Here is a 16,616-nt window from a genome sequence, read left to right as displayed (position 1 = left end):
ACTACAAATGAGTTTGCTGCATGTCCTCTTCCGTACAACAGCGTCGTTTCTTCATCAGGCCACATTGACTCCTTTCCCTGTCATAGTGCGCCGCACTCAGCATGGGTGTGGCCACCCAGACAGTCTCGTGAAACCGAGCGTAGTCCACCTTGTAATGCTTTTTGCCCACTTTGAGCACCTCCTGAAATCGTTGGGCCCAGCGTATGTCCGCGGGCACGTACGAGGTGCGCGTCTGGTGGAGCATACCGGTGGAGTCCCCCGTGTAGGTGAAGGACACCACAAGTTCAAAGTCCTCCTCCAGAAGCTCATCAGGGCCGATATTATAGAGCGGGCTCCCCGGTTCTAGCTTGTGTACGACTATGGCTGGCGTGGCGAGGAGAAGGTCTCGATCTTGGATGTCCACATCTTGGTATGAAATCACCACGGGTCCTTGGGAACGCTTGGAGTGGCGTACAAGCTGCGCCCCGGCTACGCCCTCCAAGATGTGATTTCCTCTGAAGTCTCCAAGCCGCCATGACAGGCAAAGGACGCCATCCCGCTGGTTGACCACGGCGATTCTACTGAAGCCCACAGTCTGAGCCCTCTTCCGTGCCGACGCCATCTTGGCGATAACGATACCGATGACAATGGTGTCCAGGAGGCAGCTGAAGACGTCCTGGATGGTCACCGCCACCACAGCCACCATGCAATTTTCCGTCATGCCCCTGAAGCCGTATCCGATGGTTGCCTGCGTCTCCATTGAGAAGAGAAACGCTGAAGTGAAGTCATGGACGTTCACCACGCAGGGATTGTTGACCTCTCCTTCCCCGTCTCCGTGCACATATGCGATAAGCCAGTAGAAAAGCCCAAAGAACAGCCATGAGACGATGTAGGACAGCGAGAAGACCAGGAGCATCACCCGCCAGCGGATCTCCACCAGAGTGGTGAATATATCTGACAAAAACGGACTCCAGTCCCTGGGGAGCTTATGGAACACCACTGGGAACCTGCCGTCCTTATGCATGAAGCGAAGCCGCCTCCCTTCATTCTGGCTGCCGCCCACCGTGTGGACGGTGGTGAAGGAAGTGTCCACCACCACATCGGTGCGCATCTCTGTGCTCATTGTGAACGCCGTTCCGTGCCCTACAAAGACCCACACATAGAATAGAACATCAAAGTTTGACTAGAGGAGAGTGTTGTCTACCATCAAGCCTTATTATTTTTTTAAATAGTTTTGCAGGCCATGTCTAAATTTCATTTGTGTATGTCGTGGGCCGCAAAAATATGGATGGCGGGCCACAAATGGCCTCCAGGTGGTAGTTTGGGCATCCGATAAACAATACAGTACAACTTAAACATGGATTCCATCATTTATTTTCACTAACACAACAGGTGTCAACCATTTACCCTTTGCTGAATTTGACCCCAAGTGCTGGCAGCAACATTTAGTTTTGACCTTTCAGAAGAACTCTTTTTTATTTTAAACAAATTCATGTTTAAATAAAACTGTATCCATTCTGTCAATCGCAGACTTGTGTTCTCAAGTTTAGTGGAGCAAAGAGCTTGCTAAATTAGCATCATTGTTGCTTTTTTAGCTGTGACTGCAGTTGCAGCTGTGTGCTTTGCATTGATGCGGTAGGCTAAACTTGAGGTGCTTCTGTGGTAAAAAAGCTCCTTACAAAAAAATGCATATAGCTCTACCCTTATCAAAGTTGCTGTCAGGGCTTTTTTTTTTCAAAGCCTAAATTTGCCATTCATCAGACCGACAACATTCAATTGTTCATCCATTTCCGCGTCTTCCTTCTGCATTTGAACTTGCCCTTCCACCCACAACAGGAGCCTATCAGGTTCTGCCATGCACCATGACGTCAGTGTACACTCCAAGGTGTGACAGATCAAGACAGGACTTTAAATTATGACTGTAATAATTGATTGCTCTTAATCTGTTTATCTGACTAATTATATTAGAATGTTGGTTATAAATGTACAATCAGTGCCTCTGATACCGTATGAAGGTGAACCTTTCATGTTCAAGAGAGCAAATTGCCTCGAGCAAGAACTGACCTGAAGAAAAATGACTGGTTCTCATTAGCTGATTATTTACTAGAACCTAAATTATACTCCTTACAAAGCACTAAATAGGAACTATGGCTGCTAATTGTAATTTATGTAGTTTTCCACTAGTATGGACTGACATTTGCATGACTGACTTAAAATGTGTTGGGTACACATTGTCAACAAGAAAGGTGTAAAATTGGACAACGTCAATAAAACTTAGTCTTATCAGCAGCGTGTTCCCGGGTGACACAATTAGACCATAAAATCAAAAACCTATGTGAATGACAAGGCAGCTTCAGCAATGTTTTGATCAGCGCTCACACGTAGAACCTCAAAGTTGTCTTTTATCGGAGCAGCTGTCAAGATTACCAAATTTGATGGATTGTAGTTTAGTGTTAGAAATATCCCGACTTGTGCGTTTTATATTAGCAGTGATACGTGTTGTGTGCAGTTGAGGTTTAATCCTTGAGGTAGCATTTAGAGGTGAAAGCCGTATCGGGATAATAATTGACGTTCTCTCATTTTTCCATAATGGTCCTTGTTAATTAGTTTTAAATTTGACTTTCACTTGACATGAATTGTTTCCTGCCTATGCAAGACCACCTAGTTACCACCCTTCCAGTAATATGTCATGCCTTGACCAAAATATTGTGAGAATGATATGGAAGAAAAGGACCCAAAAATGCTCAAAATACTGTTCGGGAATTTAAAAAACAGCGATAATGGCAATGACACCGAAAGCCAGATTAAATTCCTTAATAATAGTTATTTGGATTTTAAATCTAAATCTTATGAAAATATTTTTCTTCTTTTGTGCTTCATTTCAATGGCTATCGTGCTACTGCTCTGATATGTGCCATTATCTCATGGGGGAAATATGATACAAAGTCCTCAGCAAGATGCAAAAACGCTAATCATTCTTTACAGAGTATGAAGAATATATTGCTGTCAGTATTGTTGTATTATCTGTTTGCATGTGTCACGCAAGATGCTGTAATATCAATTGTTTATTGCAGAGAATGAAGAACATATTGCCAATAAGTACAGTATTGTCATACTATTTGTTTGTACTGTATGTAGTATGTATGCGGTAGTTCTCAAACGGGGGGTCATGAAATTACCTCAGAGGGTAGTACGTGACACCTAAAAAAAAAAAAAAGAAAAAAATCTTTTTTTTATGCTGTAACAGGAATAGTGTACCGTATTTTTCGGACTATACGCCACAACTTTTTCCTCATGATTTGAGCCCTTTAGCTTATAGTCCAGTGCGTCTTATCCGCTGTTTTTTTTTTTTTTTTGTTCCACCGGTCAAGTAAATGTGTGTATCTGCTCAAGAAGTCAGTTTATGGAACAACTATGAAATAGAACTGAAAAGATGTGAATCATTGGCTGTGCTCGAAAAGGTTTTTAAAATATATTATTAAAAATATTCTTAAAAAATGTCTAAATTGAATAAGATCTTGTATAAAAGTTTGTGATGTGTAGTGTTGATATACGTATACAGTTTATATGATATATCGATCCAGTCATTTTCTATAAATATAATGTTGGGACTAATCATACAGGCATGTTCAGTCTGTTAGAGAGGATGTTGCAGTTGATAGACAATTAAAAAAATATATTTAAAAAAAATTAAACTTTAATTTACTTTAATTTACCACCTTTTTGCATAAATATCTGATGTTATGACCTGCGGTTTATAGTCCAGTACGGCCTATCTGTGACAAAAGATTTTTTTTTTTTTTTTTGCTCATTTTTTGCTGCTGCGGCTTATAGTCTGGAAAATACATTAGTTCTTTTCAAAGTAGGAGCAAATTATTGTTTGAAAACGGAAATATTTGCTAAATTGTTTTTTTATTTGGTCAATTTCTACTGTATATAAATATGCAACATTTAATCAAACAGACTCGGATGGCAAGGCGCTCTATTTTAAGTCTTTTTCCTTAACCTTTCAAAAAGATTTTTCTCAAGGGTGTACTTGACTGAAAAAAAAAAAAAAAAAAAAAACTACACAGGTAGTTGAAATGGTTCGGAAACACTGGCTTAATGCTCCACAGCTTTCTATTGTTTCATATTTTATTTAGCAATAAGGTTCTAATAGTACTAGGTGATCATGTGACCGTAAGTTGTACATGTGATAAAAATGAGAATACCTAACCATATGGTTCTCTTTTCAAATTACAAGCAAATCAATTGGAACATGAAACAACTTGATGCTAAATTGTATGTGCCTTCATTTTGTTCTACTTTGGTTTGCATAATTAGTTATGCGTTTTTCAGCAAACGATCCAGATACAAAATTGTTGATGTTATATGATCTATTTTTTAGAGTTGCTGAATACCTGTTAACATTGTAAAGGCACCATTTTGTTGCTATTAGTTGAAACCATCTCTTTACAATTCATCCACTTACATGCTGCCTTAATTAGAAATTCAAGAACAACAACCATAGTCTCCGTTTACTTCTTCTAAAGAGCCACGCAGAGTCAAAAACGAATCCTGGTTATTAATATAAAGCGAGACTTACTTGTGCGGTAGAAGCCGATGCTTTCTTGCTGTCAAAAAAACATTGGAAGCGTGCAAGATTCAAGTGTAGAGTTTGGCCCGGTCCTGAGGCAAAGTCCCCTTCTACCTCCTGATATCATTGCTACCACCACGTCCCTCCGAAGCCTCATTGGACAATCGGCAACAATTTACGGCCAGTGGAAGTTGTTTAAGACAAAAACAAAAGAAAAAGAAAATCAGCTGTCCTGTCCATGTTTGCATCCAGGTGATGAAATCTGACTTTTATTAGTCTTTAAAAAGTCTGACGCCGATGGGCAGATTATTAATAAGGCATTGAGTAGGTCTTTTTTTTTTCTCTTCCTCCAAGCATTTCCGTGATTCATTAGACAGAAAGTTAACCTTTGCTCAATCAGGCGGAGAGGGGCCGTGATTGGCATCGGATTTACTTTCGTCTCAATTGTCCTCCGTTTGAAAGTGATAAGGCGGGAGGGATCACAACCGAGCCGCCGGATTTTAAAGTGTCTTTATTGCGGCTATAACGCAACCCAGAAAGAGGTCAACAACTGCAAAACAATCCACGTGTGGTGGGGGAAAAACAAAACTTATCATCATCCAGTTTGAAAGTTTCTATTTAAGGTGTGAGGATGTGCAAAGACAGATAAGAGGCATTCCTGAGCGATAACCTTTTATGCATAACACCTAACTTCCTTTACGGAACACGCGGAGATGATGACCAATGATTTTAACGCGTGCCGGAAGAAGCATCAGAAAAAAGAAGTTATTGATAAATTTAAGCCAGACTTAAAGATGCAACTGGTACAAGAGTGATAAAGATACAAAAGAAAACCTAGATAAACTTTACGTCACTGATTAGCTACCATTAGCTTCTTGAAATTGGGATCCGTCAAAGTAGTAGGCCACTATACACACATAAACCTCAAAATATTGATCCGGTATGAATAAAGTACAAAAAAAAACAAGAATCATCAGGGGAAAAATAAATCTATCTCTTAATTTGACACTCTAGAGCTGCCATACTAAGTCCTAGTGTACTCCGTGGAGGACATCCTGGACACCTTTTGGATGATAGCTTACATATTTGGGTGGGATGCTTTTTGCTTTGCTGAGACAGAATGGACACAATCGTGGACACAAATGAAGAGAAGGATGTATAAAGTCAGCGCTTCTCAAATCTATGCGAGCCCACTTTAAGGGGTATGTGAAATTTTCAAGCGGTTTCGGAAGGTATGGCTAAATCTAAGTGAATGCTTTTTGACTCTTTTAGTGCCATCCATTTTTACACACGAAATAGGATTTTTATATGTTGGTTTGTTTGTTTTTTTCAATGGACAGTGTGCAGTATAGCTTCACCAGATTTAGCAAGTCGCTAATTTGTAGTTCATACATAAAGCCAGAAGACATGATACAAAACAACTTGACCACTAGTGTAGACTTAAAAAAAATAAAATAATAAAACAACTGAAATTCCTTCTTTGGGATTGAATGAGTTAATATCCATACAGGTGCTGTAACATTTTCCTTTCAAATTAAGAGCTAATTAAATGGAACATGAGCAAGTGATTGCTAAATTGTGATATCGTGGCTTCACATAGTATTGTAGAGTTTTGTATGTATATTATTAAATTGTACGGCAGACGAACTAGAAACAAAGCAGCAACAGACAATCAAAGATATAGTTACAAAATTCAATAAATGAACATTTTTTTTCATCAAAAAATCGCTTGCTCTGATTAGGGCCCAGGTGTCAAATTCAAGGCTTGGGGGCCAAATCCGAGCTGACACTTTATTTAATGTGGCCTGCGAATTGCTAATTAGGACTTCAAGGTTCTTGCTAAAATATAAAATTAGCACATTTTCTTCAACTTTAAAAAATTTTGGGGTGATAGATATTTATATATATATATATATATATATATATATATATATATATATATATATATATATATATATATATATATATATATATATATATATATATATATGTATGTATGTATGTATGTATGTATGTATGTATGTATGCAAGGAATGAGCTGAATTTAGCCTGGGTTGTTACTGGAAATAATGTAATATTATTTAATGAATATTTTGAAGACTAATATAAGACCACAAATGCTCAGGTAAGAACATCTTACGTGTGTATCCAGTCAGGCAGGAATACATAGAATCGTGTGATATATCCTATATGAATGAATACCAACAGGAAAGGCTGTTTGTGCAACTTGATGATTTAACGAGCCAGTTTGTCAAAGTCAACACCACGACAATGACACGCAAGCGTCGGGCATTCAGCTTTCAAAACAACACATCTGAGAATTGCCCTGCTTTCCAGTGAAAAAAATTAAAAACAGCAGTGACCGCAAAGTCTTTGTCAGGCCTCTGTTACGGGAGGACCCGTCTCAGTTGGGTAAACTCAAGTGCGGACGGCATTGTCGGGCATAAAGACAAAGAGCAGCTGGCACATTGATGCTGGGAGTTGTTTAAACAGTTTGATCACGCAACTGCAGCACTTTCAGTCACCTATTGTGGCACGCTTGCATTGTCTTGTGCCCGTACGTGGCGATGGGGATATTTAAGAGTCCGAGAAGCCAGAAGAGCGTCATTAGTTGGATTTTCAATGGAGTCTTCTGCAGCCATGCTGTCACTAACGCAACGTGGTTTCTTTCTGCTGAGGGCAGCGCTTTTATGGACTCTACTTCCTGTAGGTAAGCCTCAATGACAAAAAAGTATTTTAGTTTACTATAGCAAGCCGGTAGTATTTGAGTCATGACTTGTTGAATCAGACTTGACTCTGACTCCTTGGCATTTGACTTGGGCTTTTCTCAGACTCAGCTAATGAACATGCAAACTGTTTTTCGTAGGGGCCTGATTTAACCCTTGTGCAGTATTTTGATCATTTTCGAGTCATTTTCTTTTACATCATTCTGGCAGTATTTTAGCCAAAGTGAACTTTTTTCACTAGGTGGATGAAATTTCAGCTCCCTGGTGTGTTCTTTCAATGCTTTTCCTTTGATGTGAAGTGCTTTTGATGGAAAGATCCAATCAGTATTTTGTCCAATCCTTTAATCATTTTTGGCTCATTTTTTTCCACATCATTCTGGCAGTATTTTAGCCAAGGTATGGCACACTCCTGAGAGTTATAACTCAATGATTGTGCCATGTTGAACTATAACATGTTGTCACCATCTTGGTGAAATTTCAGCTCCCTAGTGTTTTCTTTCAATGCTTTCTTTTTGGTGTGAAATACCTTTGATGTAAAGATCAAGAAATTGGACAAAATACTGTCCCATCCTTTGATTTTCTTGAGTTTTGTGTATCAAAAGTGTTAGTAATTTGAGTACTTGTATATGTATCGGTGTGAAAAAAAGTGACATCAAAACACTCCTATTTTTTTTTACCTTTTTGTTTTCTTGGACTTGGACTTTGACTTCAACTTGGACCTTGTGGACTTTGAATTGAAATTTGTGGCTCGGACTAGGACTCGATTAAAAGTAGACTTGACGACAAGCCCTGGTATACACCTGGTATACATCAGACATGATCGTGTGAATATTGTGAGTTCCAAATTTAATTAATGTGAAACGAAGTCGGAATTTGAATTGCTAAATAGGCACCCCCTAGTGGTTAACGTAAAAAAATATCTACAGTATATAAATGGATTCAAAACTGCATTAAACCCTGAAAATTGAACTCAACTCTGCAAGCAGCCAATCATATTGTGCCCTAAAAAACAATTAAAAGGTAATTTTATTTTTTTTACTTTCTAAGACGTCTTCCCAAAGATGTTAATGTTGTTCATAGGAGTCCTTGACAATACAAAGATGTGTATATGTGTATGTGTGTGCGTATATATATATATATATATATATATATATATATATATATATATATATATATATATATATATATATATATATATATATATATATATATATATATATATATATATATATATATATATACACACACAGTGGACCCCCAGTCTACGACATCCCTGCCTTTTTTGACCCCTCTTTACACCGTTTCTTTCGCCTCGCGACACATCCAACATGGCGATCAGTGTGCATGCCTGACGCTCATAGTAAATGAGTTAAATGGCGATTCTGACCTGTATTTGTGTAAATGTAACACTGTGGTTGCTCAGGAGATGCAAATTCTACAAACTGCACGACTCGCCGATGTCTGGCGAACGAGCTCGTCAACAAAAAATTAATAACTCAGCCACAGCGCGACAACTGCTCGGAGTACATTTATGTGTCATCCATCGAGTATCAGACCATCAAAGTTGTAAGTACCCAAAGTGACACCCTCTGTACACACAGTAATCCATTCATACATTTTAGCGCATGTTTTTCCAGGACACAAAGAATCTTCGTCTCGGTTGTCGTTTACAGGCTACGATTGTAAGCAATCAGATATCTGTTCACTCAATAATGATGTCCAGTTTATCACCCGGCTATTAACTCGCATTGAAACTACAGGAATGGACTGACGACGACTTGTACTGGGACCCGTCCGTTTACCCGTACGAGGAGGTGATTCTACCCGTAAGCAAAGTGTGGACGCCGGACATCTTTGTGACCAATGGGTAAGAAGTATTACTTGTTTGTTTCTCTTTCTCTTTGACATTTTGCTCTTTTTTCCCCCCTTTACTCTAAGCATATCAGCAAGCACGCATAACAGCTTTCGAGACCTGATAGTGTTCAGCAACGGCACCTTGAGGCACAGAGTGGTGATGGCGGCCGAGGTCAACTGTGAGTTTAACCTCTTCAACTACCCGTTCGCCGAGGACCAATGTCCCGTGGCCATACAGACCTGGTCCGCTGAAGGTAGACCCAGAACACTGCTGGACCTTTTTATTTGATTTTTCTTTTTTTTAATTCAAGAATATGCAGCATAATATTGAAAGTAGAGTTAGCAACAAACAAACAACGTTGATATTAGAAGTCATTTGCTTCTCAATTTTTTGCCCCTCCTCGGAAAGAGAAAGCATTTTGTGCCCTCTGACTCTACGCAGTGAGTATAAGAACATTATCTAGAAAAACTGTATAAATACACCTAATATTACAACCTTTTTAACATTATCCAAACAAAAAAGAGGTATGAATCCACTTTAAACAAATATTTATTTTTACAGGGTTTATACAGGTTATAGGCTTGTCTGGAATAAAAAATTAAAAAATTGAGTCCTTGGAACAAATCAATGTCAATCTTTATTTAAAGAAGAGATATTTTTGAATGGAACTATGTTAAATCAATATATGATAAGAAATCTAAATTAATCTGTATCAATAACACAGGAGCAACAGTAACTTAAACATTTTCACCCGAAGAAAAGATTACAAAACACGGTGTTCAATTTTCTAAATCACTTTAATTATTTATGTGATTTAAAAAAGAAAATTAAAAAAAATTGATTACTCTCGCAAAGATGTTGACAATGAGGGCGCTACTGCACCACCTGGTGCCTTGGTTTTGCAAATACACTTCACACGGCAAAGGCAAAACCCTGGGGGTTAAATGTCAAGACCCCATAAAGGCGTTTAAATACGTCTTTGGGATTGAATGACTTCATGATAGAAAATGTTACAAAACTTTTTCTCATTTTTTTATAGCATTCGAACAGGGGTGTGAAAACGTTTTGTATAAACTGCATTGAACTCCTCAGGATTTTGAGTTAGTGTTGTCCATAATATAGATGTTTTTTATTTGTTATTTTTGCACGATATGTAGCGGCATTGTTTGTTGTCCTGTCCTCCAGGATGTGGCACCACCATGGAAATCGGAAACGTGGAGGTGTTTGATGGGAGCCATGGTGACTGGGAAACGCTGGGCGCTTACCTCCACTCTCCGTCAGCTGACCAATATTATATCTCGGTAGGGTCTTATGTTTTGTTTGACAATAATTTGCCCAAGTAAATACAATTCTATTTTTAAATGATTTAAACGAACAAAAACAAATAGATGAGACAAACTGATGATTAGTTAGCAAGCATTTCAAAACAATTTTTTTATTATATTCGTGAATTTTAAACTAGATAAAATAATGTACTGTATTTTTCAGTAAATAAGTACATTTTGAGTAAATTTTGTGTTATTTTATACATAATGACCAATTTTGACACTCATTTGTGGTACAATGCCCATTTTCACCCACATTGGGTGATTTTTCATCTAACTATTTTTAAAATGTGCGTTCCTCATTTGAACCAACTTTTTGGAATATACTGTATTGGGGTTGTGTATTTAACTTGATTCATATATACCAGCCTGAAATTTAGGTTGGGCCCATTTTTGCCCCAAACTGGCTTCTTTTTTGTTCTTGAGTGCATTATTTTGACACTTGCAAATATGTCATAAATGTTTCACATTGGCAAGTCCATAGTGCTGTAATAAAACAAAAATCCTTCCTAAAAATTAAATATAGATACAGTGGTACCTCCACTTAGGAAATTAATTCATTCTGGAAGTCTTTTCACAACGTGAATCTTTCAGAAGAACAGGCACTTTTTACATGTAAATAGCCTAATTCATTCCAAGCCCCCCCCACCCCCAAATGTTCCTAAACCCTTTAAATGTATGACATTAATAAATAATAAAAGTGCATCCAAAATGATAACAAATACATATTAGAATTACATTAGTGTATAACTATCAAAATATGTACAGTACATAATAATAACAAAAAATATGTTCCTAAACTCGTTATTCATATTCATTGTAGCAGTTGACGATATGAATGCATTTCACTTGTTTGTCTTGAGATGGTGCTGGTTTGTTGGTGATGAGTGCAGAGAGAGAACTGTTAGGGCGTTTAATTTGTACATGTTTATTTTACATTTCCACTGATTCAATTGTCTACAAGTCCACAGGAGCAATGCTATATGTTTTTGGATAAATTTGAGGGTGTAAGTATACTTAAATTTAGTTTGGGGTCCTGCGAAGTGCTTCCTGTGTGTAAAGGGCTAACGATGCGCTAACAATCCTAACGTCAGTCCAAAGTGGTATTTTAGTTCTACGGAGTAGATTGTTGTTGGGAAGTGTGGATGAAACGAGTAAAGAGGAAAAGTGGAAGACCACCGTAAACATTGGTGCAAAAAAACTATTGTCTCGTTTGTGGGCCAGCCGGCATATTAACAAATGATAAAAATGCATCAGAAGCTGTAACAAAAACGGTAGACACCACGGGGTGTGTCACCTTTCCTATCTTCAATTTTTCTCGTTAATAGAGACAATATTTTTTCACCAATGTGTTTCGTAACCTGAATTTTTCGTAACACGAGGCGTTCATAAGTAGAGGTACCAGTGTAAAGCTGAACTGTACTGTACTTCGGCAGTGATTCTTCGGCATACAACAAGAGAGAGCCTGCGTAGACTTTAAGAATGACTGTTTTAACTCCAACATAGTTCAAACGGATCTTTGACAGCTATAGCTGTCAATTGCAGCGAATGAGTGAACAAAATGAACATTTTGCCTTAAATTGACCGGGATCGCGTCTAGGTGGTGCTGAAGATCCGTCAACAGAACCCCTTCATCACGCTGATGCTCCCCAGCATCCTGCTGATCCTGGCCGACGTGGTGAGCTTCGCCCTGCCGCTGGGCTGCGGCGAGCGCAACTCCTTCAAGGTCACCCTGGTGCTCAGCTTCACCATGTTCCTACTCATCCTCAACGATCAGCTGCCCGGCGACAGCGAGTGCGGCCCCGTCATAAGTCAGTGGGTGCCGGCGCCGAGGCGGAGCTGGCTGTCTTGACCCACCGTGTGGCTGTGCGTTTTTGCAGAGAACCACTTCTGCGTGTGCCTGGTGATGCTGGTGGTTAGCATGCTGGTATCCATGGTGCTCACACGGGTGGCCAAGGATGGTAGACTCATCTTCTGCTGCTGCTCCCCAGGAGCAAAGCTTGCAAACAAGCAAAACAATGCTGATGAAGGTGAGGGGTCTATGGAGGACCAGAAGTGCCGAAATTAAATAAGTTAACGAAACTTTTTCTTAATTTATGCCAATTTCACTGAATTTTTTAAAGGTACATTTATTTATTTAATGTACCTTTAAATAACTCAGTAAAATTGGCAATAGTTAAAAAAAAAGTTTCATTAATTAAATAAATGTCTCAACAGATAATTAAATAAGGAACGAAATAAGTCAATGTTCAGTTAAATGTGTCTTGTCTTGAAGAGCAGGGTAACCAATTAGGTGTTAAGGCCCGCCCATCAAACCTTGACGGGAGAGTTTGACAATTAAAACAAAATGAATTTCCGAAACGCCGCAACAAAGGACCGTGAATTGTTTTATATATATATATATATATATATATATATATATATATATATATATATATATATATATATATATATATATATATATATATATATATATTACACATTTATTTAATTATTTATTTAATATTAATTAATGACAATTAATTAATTATTTAATGGTATATTTATTTATTTCATTAGAGGGGTCTGCATATGAGGGCTTCATAGATTTTTTTTTCATTATTCAGCATGAGTCATGTTAGATTCTGACTGTATGATATGAAATAAAATAAATAAATACATTAACGTTCTTCATATATTTTGTATACGCTTTTAGCAAGTCAGTGTCCTGTCACTGGCAAGCTATTTTCAAGACATAGGTTTCACTCTTATCCTCCATGGATGCCAAGATTAAAAAAAAAAAAAAAAAAAGAAAAATGGTGATTTTCCTCTATTTTCAAAAAAGCAGCCTGCAGAGTCATCTGCAAGTACTAGGATTTACAGTACTACGAGTCCTACTACTGTCAAAATGCATCGCGTTTCCATGGATATTCACTGTGAGGCCCACTAGAGAAAAAAAAATCACAGCGTTCAAAGCTGTCGTTTTTTTTTTTTTTAATTATCACTTGTAGCCGTTAGAATTATACATAAAGTCAGTTTGTCCGACTACAATAAGCATAAATTTATATTTTTGATCAAGAATTAGCTTTTTTTTTTTTTTTTTAAGTCTAGTTTTGAGTGCCATCTTTGCAAGATCCAAAAACGGCACGAAGAGCATGGCCTGATGGTAAAGTTTCATCCAATCATCTCCCAGAAGTGGGATTAATCATTGAAATGCAGTGTACCAACACCATGGTATTAAAATGCTTCTGCAATTGTTGATAAAATATTGCATAATCCTATCGCAATTCCAACCCGTCTTTGTGTGTCCACGCAGAAGTGGCAGCGGACATCAGCGTCATCCAGCTGGACAACCCCGGGGAAAATCTGATGCACCGAAAGCTGACCGATTTCCTGGACGCCATCAAAGCCAAGGAAGCGGAGTGCGAGCGCAACGAGGCACTCGCCGACAAGATCGACAAAACTTTTTTCTGGTTCTATTTGATTCTGGGCACGCTCTATTTTTGCGCTATGATCACGGTGATGGTGAAATATGAATGCAAAGTCAACCATTTGGATTTTTGGTGACTGTTCGTGGTGGCAGGTGATCAAGTACAGATGCTTTATTTCTGTACTTTAGTAGATTTTTGGGGTACATTTTGATTGTACTCTTAACATTCAATAAAAATGAAAAATTGGCTGTTACTGAGTCAAAATAGATTTGCTTTTATTTTTTTTTCAACCTCTGTAGAGCCACAATTCTCAGGAGATGTATTGGGGGAAACTTTTTTTTTTTCTTTACTTCTATTCAACTGTACTAATCCATAATGGCATTCTGATTAATAATATGATGATAGAATATGAATTAAGCATCAAAATCTAGTCGTTTTTGTGTATCTCAGCTGGCAGCCATTTTGCCGCTCGTCTGTAAATTACATCAGTCGATCGAGCCTGATAAACAACCAATCACAGCTCAGCTTGTGAACATCACATGAGTAAACTCGGGAAACAGATCAATTGGAATTGAGCAAAGTAACGTTATCTTTAGTTGACAGCAAGTGGCAAAATGGCCGCCCCTGAGATGGATTAAAACAGGTTGAATTTGTTTCATATTAATTATTCTGCACGTCATATTAATCTGGTGTTTACATCTGTGAGAGAGCATAAAATATGTTAAAGAACATTTTGGGGCTGAATTCACCTTTAAAAAAAAAAGCTCAACCAATTGTGGATTTGTCGGTTATTACATAATGTTAGCAGGTTTTGTTGCTGGAATAGCTCATGCTGGCTAACTCTTAAAACACCTACAATCCGCAGGTAAGACCCCCCCTCCCTCTTTTTTTTATTTCCCTCCACCAATGAATAAAACAAGAACATTTTATTGGATTCTGTGGGTTTTCTTTCCTCCTTTGTAAATAGTTATAAAAAAACACTCCACTGTGTCTGTACCCGCAAATTCCCCTAGTAATGGGTAGAATAATTTATTTTCTCGTGAAAATATTTATAGTTTTTATCTGTAGTTTTTTGTTGTGCGTTGGCCTCTGGCCGCTGTTGATATTCCATACATAGTGAGAAGGATGATGTTTTTTAGAGCACCTCCCCGGGTCCGCAGTAAGGCGTTGACCGGTCCGTGGTGATCAAAAGGTTGGGGACCACGGCTCTAGGTTATATGTACTGAATAATGAATAAGGTTACGACAGTAGTAATTAATGAATGTTACTTAAGGAGTTCATTACTCTAGGTCAGGGGTCACCAACGTAGTGCCCGCGGGCATCAAAGATCACATGAGTAGCAGGCCTGTTCTGCAATAGCTTACAAGTGATACTGTAGAACATTGTGATTTTCTAGGAACTTTAAAACAATTACGTATACATGTAGAGTATTACATTTACATTACATACTACACTTGATTTACATGTTTACTACAGCTGTTCCCTTATTATTGTGAGAAATCTTTAACATGATCGGTGTCTTCACATAAACTGGTAGCCCTTGGAATTACTCAGTACCAAAGAAGTAACTCTCACTTTCAAAAAGGTTGCTGACCCCTGCTATAGGTATTTAAACACTCATGTAGGCAAATGAAAACTAAAGTAATCAGGTACTTTTGGTTATATGTACTAAATAAATACTTTAAGACAGAAGTAATTTAATGATGTGGTTTATTACTTTATTACTTTAGGTATTTAAGTAGTCATGTAGGCAATTAGGTACTAAGGTAATCGGTTACTTTAGGTTATATGTACTAAGCATTGAGAACTTTAAGACAGTAGTACTTAACGAATAAGTTACTTAAGAAGTTCGTTACTTTACACACTACTGTAAAAGAACTGAAGTGATTACTTTAAGCATTGTAGTACTAAAGTAAACAGGTAATTGATCTTTTGTACTTCATACCTACTAAAGTACTCGATTACTTTAGTACTCGATTTAGTGCCGGCCATTCTTACACACTCCTTTGGCCAAACAGAAAAAAGTACAAAAAAAAGTACCTGGTATCGAATCAATGGGAAAAAAAAACCCTAAAAATATGTAATTGGGTTTGAACGTGTTAAAAATAAAAAGTTGTGGCAGTGGTTTTTGTGAGATATCACGAATATTAACATTATTGCGTTGGTAAAATTACACACACGCGTACACACAAACACACACAAACACACACAAACACACACACACTACGTGTATGTATGCATGTAGGTTGCTTTGTACCTGTAGCAGTAGCTAGACAGAACCATTGAATAGAAGATGGGTTCATGGTTTTTTTTTGTTTGTTTTCGAAAAACAAAAACCAAACAACTTTGAACACTGTGTCTCGTCTTCAAACTTGCTTGTACATTTTTGAGGTACAAGTAGCGTCCCCTGGTGGTTCGAACGAGTAGCTACGGAGCCGCACATAAGTGCCCACGTAATGTGATTCCTGTGCCGCGACAGGACTGTAAGCAAAAGTCACGCGGATGATTGCAGCCAATCCATTGTATACATGGGCGCAACCACTTCATCAGTGTATTTTATGTAATTTCGTACTTTTGAGAAAAAGGGGAATCCTACAGCACAAAAACCTAACGTGACGGAGAAAAAAAACACCGAGATCTTTATGTTTTGTTCATATGCGGATGTGCCACATCCAACATGGCAGATTTGCAACCGTACATATTCCACCGATAGGCCAGCTCAATCAGCTGACAGATTGAGAATGT

The 16,616-nt window shown here is 38.0% G+C and overlaps 2 protein-coding genes across 2 annotated transcripts; one reads left to right on the top strand and one right to left on the bottom strand.

Moving 5' to 3' along the window:
* LOC148410243 (inward rectifier potassium channel 16-like) lies at window positions 1-4,586 on the bottom strand. The gene is made up of 2 exons (XM_088437508.1): window positions 4,565-4,586; window positions 1-1,122 (listed from the first exon to the last, which is right to left on the bottom strand). The coding sequence occupies exon 2, from the start codon at window positions 1,100-1,102 to the stop codon at window positions 2-4; it is 1,101 nt and encodes a 366-aa protein (XP_088293634.1). The 5' UTR covers window positions 1,103-1,122; window positions 4,565-4,586; the 3' UTR covers window position 1.
* Window positions 4,587-7,184: 2,598 nt separating this feature from the next.
* Window positions 7,185-14,544, top strand: LOC148410242 (5-hydroxytryptamine receptor 3A-like). Its single transcript, XM_088437579.1, has 9 exons — window positions 7,185-7,265; window positions 8,705-8,847; window positions 8,919-8,963; window positions 9,042-9,148; window positions 9,220-9,389; window positions 10,322-10,437; window positions 12,062-12,272; window positions 12,342-12,491; window positions 13,757-14,544. The coding sequence occupies exons 1-9, from the start codon at window positions 7,196-7,198 to the stop codon at window positions 14,005-14,007; spliced, it is 1,263 nt and encodes a 420-aa protein (XP_088293705.1). The 5' UTR covers window positions 7,185-7,195; the 3' UTR covers window positions 14,008-14,544.
* The last annotated feature ends 2,072 nt before the right edge of the window (window positions 14,545-16,616 follow it).

The sequence above is a fragment of the Hippichthys cyanospilos genome, chromosome 16 (genome assembly GCF_059441005.1).
Source record: "Hippichthys cyanospilos isolate Australia breed blue-spotted pipefish chromosome 16, RoL_Hcya_1.0, whole genome shotgun sequence".
Classification (NCBI taxonomy): domain Eukaryota; kingdom Metazoa; phylum Chordata; class Actinopteri; order Syngnathiformes; family Syngnathidae; genus Hippichthys; species Hippichthys cyanospilos.
This window is presented reverse-complemented; position numbering and strand designations above follow the sequence as displayed.